This window comes from Haliotis rufescens, unplaced genomic scaffold (assembly GCF_023055435.1).
Source record: "Haliotis rufescens isolate VD_foot unplaced genomic scaffold, xgHalRufe1.0.p SCAF_2, whole genome shotgun sequence".
Classification (NCBI taxonomy): domain Eukaryota; kingdom Metazoa; phylum Mollusca; class Gastropoda; order Lepetellida; family Haliotidae; genus Haliotis; species Haliotis rufescens.
The window spans coordinates 51,201,200-51,213,929 of NW_025963890.1; the positions used below are offsets into that span (position 1 = coordinate 51,201,200).

Sequence of the window (12,730 nt, forward strand, 5' to 3'; positions counted from 1 at the left end):
TTCTTATTGCACGAGAACGTCAACGTTAATGTTAACACTATCATTCATATTCCACACTCGTCCCATAGTGGTCGCACTGAGTGTGATGGCATTTGAACAGCTGTGGGCATCCTGTTAGCCACATTGATTCATATGACAGCTTGAGTTGGCTGGGCTTAACATCTTTTTGATCAGAATATCAGTCTCAGAGTATCATCTTTGTGTCGCCAAGACTGGCAGTGTTGTACACGTTTAGCCAAATACTTGCAAGTTGGTGACGGACGAAGGGTCATAATCGGGATTTATTTGTGGATTTGAACTCATACATCAAACACATGAAGATACTCTTGAGTTAGTAACCATATTTTGTCAATAAGTAATGCTTGATGGGCATGACAGACGGATTTACGTTTCGCAATTAAATTAGTGAGTGAGTTGGGTTTAACACCGCTTTTAACATTATTCCAGCTACATCGCGGCGTGCCAGCTTGATGTGGGAGAAAAACCCGAAGTGATGGAGGTCTCAGACGTTTATCAATTCGTGAAACCAACAAGCACGGATATGGTGCTGACAAACCTAGAAACATAATTAGGGTGAACCGGGATTCGAACCCACAATCATAGGTTTCTGGCGCAACCAAGGGACGAAACTCTGCACAGTGAATCGCCTTAGACGACTGGGCCCCGATCAGTTAAATGAGACAGACAACAACAACGGCAATATCATCGCAAATTTAGATTATTCTGTTGATGATTCAGCTGTACGAATCCATAATTAATTAACCACTGCTTAAACAAAGTTAAACAAAGCACGATTAATATATGTTATATCATCCCAACACAGTGCGTTGTTTCGTACAAAAAGCTGTATTTACACCATAGGCATTTGTAATAATGAACATTAAAAGGCAACCATGAAACCATCCTCGATTATCCAGGGTACAATAGCCTCATATTATGATTAATACCCTGGGAACATGCGCGACCTTGGCTCAACGTACTGAGACCGGTGACACAGCGCTAAAAATAGTCGTCCAATCTAATGACATGAAATGGATGTGGTGACGTCACTTCCGAAACAAAGTTTTGAGAGCGGGTCCAGGATATTTATCACAAAAAAAGGAAGATTATAATACACTGGATAAACGAAGATGCCATGAAAGGAACTACGACATGATTGGTAGCACCAAACACTTATCTCGACATGAATGTACACGAACTGAGACAGAGCAGCCACAGAAACCTGTTATTCAGGAACAAAATGGATTACAGGTGTCAGAAAAGTAAACGTGACAAGGCGGTCATGAGTGAGAGAAAGCTCACACTCAAATCATTCCACGTGGGGCAGGTACCTGTAACCAAGTCAGTTGAAGACCACCCCACAGGAGAGTGTCACCAGAGGGCTCCTTGACATCGGGATGGTTCGTGTAACCCTGGGCAAATACAACGCATGCGTAGCAATGTTACATCTAGGCTTTGGATACATCAGGCATACCGGGAGAAAAGAAAGAAAACAGGAGGAATTATGCGTGTAGTACAATGTACGTGGCCTGTTGTACACTATTTGACCATGTCTATGGCGTGTGAAGAAACTCAAGACACATAAAGATCTAATGACACATGTCGACACATTTCCCAGTCTGTGGTACCAAGACAATTCTTCCAGCAAGCCATTGTGGATCTAATATTCATCTAAATGGACAATATAAAACACATAATATAAAATATATACACCGGATTTTGAAAAATAATATTGACATAAAGTGTATATTATATCCCGTTGTTCGCACAAAATGCTGCGATTACAAACACAGAAGGCATCTGTTCCTACACATACAAGGATGTATCGACCTCTTTAGTGAAGGTCCAGTACGGATAGCTTTGCAGGGTCTCTGAAATGGTACAGTTTGTGACAATATTAAGTTACTGTAGCTTAACACGACCTTTATTGTTGATTTGCGTGCGATAGTGTCACGTATTTGTGGTACGTTGGTGCAATTCCGGACTATACGGGTACAGTCTCTGTCACACTGTCCGTTACAGTTATACAAAGCTCAATATACTTGATTTCGCTTTAGAATACAGATGTCACAATTCCATACCGAACTGTCTCCCTCAGAGAATGTCAAAAGCAACACCGTTGGAAAGGCAGCGAGGTCTTTCGACAAGACTTCATGTTTCTGGCGCCTTTGGGACAACTACATCACTGCCGAGTCTGGATAGGGTGTCTGGCTTCTTTGAATCATGTCCTCGGTCAATCTGATAGTTTTCACTTCTGTGTCATCCAAGTGCATGAATGCACGTGACAGAAAATAAGTACGACATCGGATGTCACGTGTATGACGTCACCTTCCAAACACCATGACCTCACACAATACTAAATGTTCCAGCTTGTAGCCACTGGTTCGTAGAACGATCGTCAGAAACCTGAAACAGCAATACAACTGTGATAAGAAATAACAAAAATGGCACTTTTTAACTCAACTAAATAAATATGTTATTCCTGCTAATGACACCGGGTGTTCGCGAAATAAAGAGCACTTATTTCACTTCCATTAGACCGAGACACAAATGAAAATGTTTTTCAGGCAGAAGAACATGAAATCGAAATAATTCTTTAAAAAATACTATTAATTCCCATGGTGTCTTCATTTCACAACTTTTGAGGTACAATCGAGCATGCTCTTTATACCACGATTTCAAAGAGCGTCATACACCTCTTGCTCAGAAGTTGATGGACCAAGATTACAACATTCAAGGCCTCAGTAGAGCTGTCAAATGGTTTTAAGGACATGTGCAGGACATTTCAAATTTGATGCATCAGTGACAATAAGGATGTCGGGTGTTATTCCTTATTTTGACGGTTTTCTAGATGAACAATTGACTTGCCTTTGCAAGTGTTTGTGACAGTGCCACAGGCGGAACAGGATACGCTCACCTTTTCGCAAACACCTGGTATCATCACTATTTGGTAGTGATTAATGAATAAAAACGACAAAACCCTTTCCATGTTCATAAAAAAAGCTCTGCCAAAAACTGTATGTAGGATTCCGACTATATAAAGAGTATGTGTTCATGAATCACTATCAAGTAGTGATGATACCAGGTGTTCACGAACAGGTGAGCGTGTCCTGTAAAAACACATGCTCGTGAATATGGAGAGGCTTTTGTCGCTTTTATTATCTGTGCTCGACAGACATCCAAATCCTATAGACATGATCTGAAATTTATTGTTACGAATATAAACACAAGAAAGGCCAATTGCTTACAGTTTATATACTACTGCATCTTGAGTCTGTTATGAGGTTTTCCTCGGAAATGAGCTGACAGCACCCATGACAGACTAACACATGCAACTTACAATAAGTGACATTTTGCAACCCAGTTTGTCCTGTTTCAGTTTGAAATAAAACAACACTGACTGAGTGGGTGTTGCTTAAACGTTGCATCAGCAATCTTGCAGCTGTTCGTGGAGTCAATGAAAAGAAAGACGATGACGCAGTCATAAAGAACAATTGGTATGAAGTAGTGAAGGCACACTGCGCATGAGACAACAGCATAATGCTGAAAGAGAGAGTTTACATGTTTATTTCAGTGGGTATGGAAATTCCACATAATGTCCATTGATTTCCAATTTAACTGTTCCGAGACATTACTGACAGAAGCAGTTACAGTGTTTATAGAGGTATGTGTATTTGTTCCAGTGATATTGACTGAATAAGCAGAACTCAAATTGCGCCGGAGAAAAAAGAACATGAGGGAAATGTAAATACCGGTCATTTTCATTCAAAGAACGTTATTGAATTTCTGAAGAATTTCTCGTCAGGTCCACGAATGGCAAATACTAAATAGGGCATTCTCCACCAGAATAGGGTCATATGCATCACTGATGACACGTCATAGATTTACAGGGGTTAGTGAAACACAAGCGTTGATATGCCCTACACTGACGCATTTATAGAAACAATATCACTTGGACAGCACCGTTCGGACATCATTACGACCATAAATCAAGTATCGTTTAAAAAAGTTATACGCTCATGGAGACTGGGGCACGTATAATATCAATGCCATCGTCGTGACCATAGTGAAAGTGTCTCTGATCCAGCGTTATGCACACCGTGACAGTATCGCTGGTACATCGTCATGGTGGTCATAGTGACATTATTACTGGGACATCGTCATGGTTGACATAGTGACAGTATCACTGGGACATCGTAATGGTTGTCATAGTGACAGTATCGCTCGGACATCGTCATGGTCAAAGTGACAGTATCGCTCGGACATTATCATGGCCATAGTGACAGTATCGCTGGGACATCGACATTGTCAAAGTGACAGTATCGCTGGGACATCGTCATGGTCAAAGTAACAGTATCGCTGGGACATCGTTATGCACATCGTAACAGTATCGCTGGGACATCGTCATGGTCAAAGTGACAGTATAGCTGGGATACGTCAAGTTCATAGTGAAATTATCGCTGGGACATCGTCATGGTCAAAGTGACAGTATCGCTGGGACATCGTCATGGTCATAGTGACAGTATCGCTCGGACATCGTCATGGTCAAAGTGACAGTATCGTCGGGATACCGTCATGGTCATAGTGACAGTATTGCTGGGACATCGTCATGGTCAAAGTGACAGTATCGTCGGGGTATCGTCATGGTCTTAGTGACAGTATCACTGGGACATTGTCACGATCATAGTGACAGTATCGTCGGGATATCGTCATGGTCATAGTGACAGTATCGTCGGGATATCGTCATGGTCATAATGGCAGTGTCGCCGGGACATCGTCATGGTCATATTGACAGTATCGTCGGGATATCGTCATGATCATAGTGACAGTATCGTCGGGATATCGTTATGGTCATAGTGATAGTATCGTCGGGATATCGTCACGATCATTGGCACAATCTCAGTTGGACATCGTCATGATCATAGCGACATAAACGTTGGTAGAATGTATCGTCGAGGCTACATAAATCTCTGTAGACTCAACAGAAACCAACACTACTCAGTGAGACATTAATGTGTGTTGTGATTTATGCAGATGTCCAAACGTCTTTTGGGGAAGTTAAGCCAGACTCTAGCCGGTATATTTCATTGTATTAGGTTTGCAAGGACACGTCCTACAAGGTCAGGCGATATGAGATTATATTCAACCACTGACCAAATTAGCTCATTATCTGTCTGCTATTGATCCTGCAGCTAATCAGTCATATAACTAGTAAATTATTGATCCGATAATGATGAAATCGATTGCAACAGCGCATTACTCCACTCATGTCGTCTATTGATTAAATCATCTTACGACCAAGTCCATCTTACAGCAAACGAATTCTCTATGATCCCTCTATCAATGCGGATGATGAATAAAACATGATACGGGTAGATTGCCCCTTTGACTTACACTACATTCTGAGCTAATCATTATATGCATGTGTGACTTCAACAGTAAGCGAATTGAAGAACATTACATGAAATAGCTGTAAGGTTAGACTTGATTGGTGGGATGTATATCAGTGGAGCAATGGGTTTCGACATACGACCAATTACAGTATGTTCGTGTTGCAAATATACCGCATCAAATGCCAACCGTACAAATCTTAACCATGTAAGCTGGTTCCAGAGGTGCTCGCTCATGGTTTGATAGCATTATATTGAACATGACGTTTATTAGCCAAAGGCGGTTGTCCAGCGGATTTATTGCATCAGGACATCTAAACTTGAATAAAAAATCATTCAACTTTATGCTACGACCTGGAACTTAAATATCACCTTTCTTGCCCTGGGTGCCGATATTAATAAGAGGTTGTATAATGTGTGTCGTGTAATGTTCGGTTCACGTATTAAGACAAGGTAAAGGCCTCATCTACAAGACTGTCTCTATTAGTCTGAGAATGTACATACTTAGCGGCTCTTCAGGATAGACAAGGGAAGCTTGGCGTGGCTTTAGTAGCCAGAGAGGTATATGTGCCACCTCACTATGTGCCCTAAGAAGACAGCAATATAAGTTAGACAGTTGCGATGTGGTTTTAGTAGCCAGAAATAGATATTCATCGTCTACCGGAGTGGATCTAGTGGTCGGAAAAGTATATTCATCGTCCACCGATGTGGTTCTAGTAGCCAGAGAGGTATAATCATCGTCTACCTGTCACCTCGTAGCCAGAGAGGTATAATCATCGTCTACCTGTCACCTGGTAGCCAGAGAGGTATATGTCCGGAGCAGTTTGATGGCATAGTTACATAGCGATATGGTACTCATGTTACTACTATATTTCGAAGCAATTGGCATGACGACAGTGGCAAAATGATTGAAGGATGACACCACCATAGACACATCTTTGTTTAACTCTACTCAGCTACTCTATAGACATGCATGCTACATCATGATTTTCATTAGCCATATAATGAAAACCGCCCTTACTGCACTGAATATATCCTAGTTGGACATTTTTTGTGCCATACATATAGTGAAGTGTATAAGTGTTCATAAAGCAATGTTATGTATTAAGTTGCATTTAGTTTTATTCCTGTAAAACCGACAGCACTAGCATATATCATATATCATAAAATCACAGATAATGTTGCTTATCATATTCATATATATATTGTTCTTAACAAACTATTCGTTTTCATAAACTTGAAAATCACATACCTTCCACTCATTGCTTCGTCACACACTATCCGTGTGTCACGAGAATGTACGTTGCCTTGGTGATGAAAGCACAGTTTCTTGTGACTGGCGTGTGGTGCCACCCCAAGGTACACGTCAAAATCGTGGAGAACTGAAATACACATTAAGTTGCTTACCTCACCAGTTTGGTGTGAACATAACAAAAAAGGGAGTTGTGTTTTACGCCGCAATAATATTTCAGTTGCATCATGGTGTGTGTCAGCTACAAGTGAAACAAGCTCAAACTGATGCAGATCTTAGACGTTTACCTCCTTGGTAAAACCCACGAGCATGGACATGGTGCTGAAAAACTAAGCATCATTATAAGGGAGAACCTAGGGTTCGAACAAACCCTCGACAATAACATCATTTCACGTACCAGAAATTAAGTTGCGGTGTACATATTTAAACAGTACCACCATTATCAATTACGAGTGCTTGTCAAAAAGCCTGACTAACTTTCAAGTATGGGCCATATTTCAAAGTGAACTTGTCAATGTAGTACATTGTGTGAGTATTCATCGCCCGAAAGATTCTATCAAAGAAACGCGGCGATGAATGCTGACTGCTGGAGTTCTACTACTTCATGACACTGCCTCTTCTCACACCCCTCGACTTGCCAAGGCTGCAGTGCGACAATGTTGGTTTGAAGACTTGCCTCACCCTTTATATTCGCCAGACTTGGCACCAAGTGACTTCCACCTGTTTCCTTAACTGAAAGAACACCTTCGTGGAAAGCGCTATGACGACCTCAAAGCTGCCGTTAATGGGTTTTTCAGGGTGGCTTCGGAAAACTGACTGGAATAATTGAAAAGCTTCACTATCGATATGAGAAATAAAAAGCAGGTAGATTACGTTGAAAAATAAAATTTAAAAACACATTTACAATTGTTGGTTTTGTTTGTTAGATTTAGAACCTTTTGACCAGCCGCCGTATTTGAAATTGGAAAAATGTAAGGCTCCATTTTGAGCCAATAACACCACTCAAAATTATCTGAAGTGCTTTCTTAGTTCCAAAACCCTAAAGGCTTAAGTTAGTCAAATTGCTTCTTTTTCAATCACAAATTATGCTATGTCCAAATTCCAAGAGTTAATAAGTGATATGAATTCTGTAGGTCTTGCCTGATTAGATATCTCAAGTCTTACATGTGCTGTCTACCTCAATTCTTCACCCACTCGCCTCTCCCTGCGTGAGCTCTCTCGGGATACAGGCAATATCTCGATAAATTACTAATTGATTGGCAGTTGTAATAGGTTTCTAGACAGGCATTCCTGTTAAAGACAGGCATCGAAACGAGTTATCTCACGTTCATATGGTGAGAGGAAGGTTGTTCCATTCCTTCTCATCGCATTACCACCGACAGAGAACTATGATATAATATTGAAGTGCGAAATGTGAACAATTGCTGCATCTTTGTGTTGATGATAGACAAGAAGTCACCATGTAATCTAGATATTCATGGAAATTTGATAAACACGTGAAATTAATATATCACGATGACAGCTGGGCTGGGGTTAGCGATAGTTGTGCTATTGGCGCTATCTTAGCAACAGTAGCATCACGGCAATGTTGTGTTGTTATCATGACCTTCATGTACAAAAACAATAACTCATTGGGAAAATTGATCCTAAGATGTGCCAAAACATTATCAACACATTTATTCGCCAGAAGTAGATTCACCAGACTTTAAAGAAATGAATCAACGGTTATATCTGCGAAGGCCGAGTGGTCGTTTGCTGGAGAGCCCAGATGCTGTTTCAAAATTTCGGACGAAAAGCAAGAATATGACATTATATCTCTGATTTCTAAAATTCATTTCCCATTCACAACCGAAGTGACATTTCTGCAGAAAATAGTACCACTTCGATCGTTGAGGCCAAGCTTGTCACATTGGAATCAGAGCCAAGTCCGTGTTTAACTTTTCTAAGTGTACATGTTCTTTTATTCAAAATACAAAAAGCATTGTTTGATTGTTATGCGTCTTCAACAAGGTCATTGATGAAAGTGCTGTATATATTATCTGATTTTAATATTCTGTTATTGTTTTTCAAAACAAGACGTATTAGCGAAATATATCTGAATGGTTAATTATTGGCGTACAAGAATTCAAATCAAATAACTATGTCCAAAAATGTTACAGAATGGATTAACGAATGTGTTTGAGCAACAATAAGCACAAACACAAGCAATACAAATCTATACTATTCCATCCGAATTTACGAAAAACAACCTCAAACAAGATACTGTTATGCGTCGATAAACTAATTGTACAAGATATACTACTATCTAAATACTTCGCAGAAGACCATACGCACATACCATAATCGATAAAGATTAGGGATTTGGCGTCGACCTGGCTTTTAAAAAATCGATATTCACAATGTGTCCTTCTTCATCGTAGAAAGATGTTCCTTCTCTGGCTTGAGAGACTTCAGCCATCATTATTTTGATATCCTTCAAACATCCCCAAAACATTTCACTTCCATGAAAGCATATGAAATAATCTCCTTATATGTTTTCAGTGTTATATTTTTGTTCAAGTGTGTAGGGAAATCAGCGTTTGATTTTGTTTTAAAAGATTCGCTCTTAATGGATAAGACCTTTGTGTTAGCCATTTTAGATAGAGTGATTTGGTCGATTAAAGCCACGAAAACGCATCCACGCAATTATAGAGAGCCATTATACACGAGGAGTTATTGAATGAGTGTTTTTCAAAGTATAGGGCAACATTCTGAAGTTATTCATAAGCTTGTTTCCCTTACCACTGGTATTACTGCTGAATATCCTGATACTCCGTACAGCAATCAAGCGACTCAGATCCACCTGCCACTTCGGGTCGGTCTCAGCATCTATAGAAAGTACATATATAAAACATGAATAAATGTTTTTTTTATTGACCTGCCCAAACTATGTCTGAAATACCAAGAAGATCAGCGGAGCACATTGAGGTAGATCAAACATAACAGGCTTAAATAAGCAGGAGTAAGAAGATAGATGAAGCTGGACATACAGTCAAATCAGTATCCTCTCTTACCAAACTCTGGTCCAATACATTCTATCAGGAATGTCGGGCTCCATCCTTCAAACTGTCGAGAATGTAATATAAGGTAAGTGACTGATTCCAATCCCTTCATACGCTATCGATTGATTATACCTAGACTACAATATTCATCCCAGAATACAGGAATCTTTCACAAACACACTCCACGTTACTCTATCATAAAAACATTAATTCAAAATGACACATCTTTTTTCCACAAAGCTATGTAATAAGCTTTTTCCACCCTTCTCGAGGGAGGCAACCCAACAGGTTCTTGCAGCATCTTGAAATTGCTTATTGTCTCACATTCTTCCTGATAGGATATTTCCAGTCAGTCGGAGGGAAAAGTTGAATCTCTAAGTCATACATTAACCATATCCATTTCATGCCTAGATCTATTTGAGATGCCATTAGTATTTCATACACTTCAGACAGAAATACAAAATATAACTCGATTTGTTTCCACACGAATCTACACGCTGAATTGTACAGTATTTGAGTGTCCAACAATAACTAATATTGTTTTGAAACGCAAAGAGGCTTAAGCGTTTCCTTCTAGAAAAAATAGGTTCCTTAAAAAGGCTATGCAATGTTATGCTATTTCATTACGCATAAGCAAATTTAATTTCGGTTTCCACAACAACATGATCGAGAGGTCACTCGACAGCTCTTGTGAACAAATCTTGAAATCTGAAATCTTGTGATACAGTCTTACCCCCGTCGCACAAAAAAAGATCTCATAAACATGCCAGAAAGCAACACAGTAACAATAACTGTAAATAATATTTAACTACCTTCACTCACAAATGCCATTGTTTTATGGTTTGATGTTTTTACTTCATCAACATGTCCGTATCTTAATAGGCTTGTTTCCAAATACGTTTCTATTCATCTATAAATTGTTATTGTAAACGATATTAATGAGTATTTGCATTGAAAAATACGTTCTCAAACACCACTTCATTACTATTTTGAATATATATATATATATATATATATATATATATATATATATATATATATATATATATATATATATATATATATATATATATATATATATATATATATACCCTTTTCGCGAACACCTGTTGTCATCACTGATTTTAAGTGCTTCATTCATATAAATTTCCAGAGCTATTTGACCTTTACGCCAAGTGGAGTCTTTTTCGGCAGAAAATCTAGGCTGGTTATTATCTTACAATGACAATTCATATGTACCTGTTCTTGAACATGTGCTGATGCTGCCGTCCACTGCCAAAACGGCATCCCCATCCTCTTCAGGTTTAAAATCAGCTGTTAGGTCGGTTGAGGACTGAGTGCCGGACTTATGAAATGCGTAGTTGTTGAGTGCTGTCAGCTGATCTGCAACAGGGGAGGATGTGCTGACAAGATATCACCAGACCAGACAGTAAAATTGTTGAATGTTTAGGAATAATAGCCCATTACATAGTGTCCTTTCGTTGACCTCACCTTAGTGTAAAAGGGTTAAATGCATCAGGAGTTGAACAAATGACCATATCAAGGGTGTGTGAAAACATGTCACTCCATGGACATTTGATAATAATGGTTGTTGCAGTAATGCAGTTGCAGTAATTAATGTATACCGCAGTCAGAAACATATGATTAATAAACAGGGGGGCTATAAACCATATTTAAACCATACGATTCATTCTCAAAAGTTGTGTCATATGGTTTGTCATCAAGGATTCAGCAGTGTTGTAGTAGACATGTAGACGCATCTGTGACCAAACTAACGTCTGCTACATTTTGTCTTTTGATTTATACCAGTGGTTGATAGCTCGAGCACCGCCGTCGGGAAACGATGACACAAAATCAGTTGAGAGAACACATTGTGACCACCCAATCCTCATTGAAAACACACAACGTAATGGAGACAAATTCTTACCTAAATTCCCCACTGAATAATAATGTGGATATCAAAAGCCAGAACATGTGATAACCAATCAAAGTAGTACATGCACATGCATGTGAAAAAGCGAACTTCAACTATGACAACACTGATTTATCCTCTGACTAGAGTGAGTGGGTTGGGTTTAACGCCGCTTTTAACAGTATTCCAGTTATATCACGGCGTGTCAGCTTGATGTGGGAGGAAAGCCCGAAGTGATGCAGGTCTCGGTGCTCGGTGCTGACAAACCTAGAAACATAATTGGGGCGAACCGGGATTCGAACCCACAATCATAGGTTTCTGGCGTGCCCAAGGGACGCAACTCTGCACAGCGAATCGCGGCGCCTTAGACGACCGGGCCACCCGTGCCCCCCTCTGACTAGAGTCACGTGTTTCTCTTTCTCTGTTTCAATATGAACCCCAGAGAACAATTGTTTCATTACAGTTACACAGTCAAGAAGTTACCCTAATACACATACACTACACCAATGCTTGGTAACATCACGCTCCCGTGTAGGGGGTCGCCTCGGGTTGTGTTTGAAGAGTGTCCTTTGACAAAAAAGTTATCTTGGTTTGGAAAAGGATGACATGTTCTTGCCGTGACGTTTCCTTGGATGCGCAGAGGCATCGCCATAAATAATTAAGCCAGGTCGTGTTGGCCAAAAGTTAGAGGATGGAAACCTGAGGTTACTGGGGCAACTGATTCCTTACTTTTCCGAATATCGTTAGTGCTGTAAATCTCCCCAAACACTCGGAAATGAAAGACACATATGACAGTCTGGTCTCTCGGTGGGGACAAGTTGCTAATGACTAATGGGTGATACGTTATTCCCCAAGAAACACGGAGTCATGTATCACCCTGTGGTTCTGAAAGGGACCTTATCTCTGCTTCCCAGACCTGTACACCATGCCTACTGTTGATAACGTAAGCCTACGTTGGACTATCGTGAGACAAAGATTCGCGTAAGTCAAACGGTGATGATCTTCAAGGGTGAGGAGTGAAGCTGTTGACCAAAGCTATTTCATCATCGCCCCGGAGTAAATTAAACATGGGTTGCAAACATTTGATTTGATATATTCAAAGTATGCCTACGTTGAGGTTATCTTGGCCTCCCTC

At 40.0% G+C, this 12,730-nt stretch overlaps 1 protein-coding gene across 5 annotated transcripts in view; it reads right to left on the reverse strand.

The window, feature by feature from the left end:
* Positions 1-538: 538 nt before the first annotated feature.
* The window catches only part of LOC124114346, a 47,131-nt gene continuing 34,939 nt past the window's right edge, over positions 539-12,730 (reverse strand). For all 5 annotated transcript variants that reach the window (XM_046474862.2, XM_046474858.2, XM_046474861.2 and 2 more), the window contains exons 4-7: positions 10,923-11,066; positions 9,424-9,510; positions 6,643-6,772; positions 539-2,406 (exon numbers count right to left, since the gene is read on the reverse strand). In XM_046474862.2, the coding sequence (XP_046330818.1) occupies positions 2,325-2,406; positions 6,643-6,772; positions 9,424-9,510; positions 10,923-11,066 (443 nt within the window). In that variant the 3' untranslated portion in view covers positions 539-2,324. The remainder of the gene's footprint in view (positions 2,407-6,642; positions 6,773-9,423; positions 9,511-10,922; positions 11,067-12,730) is intronic.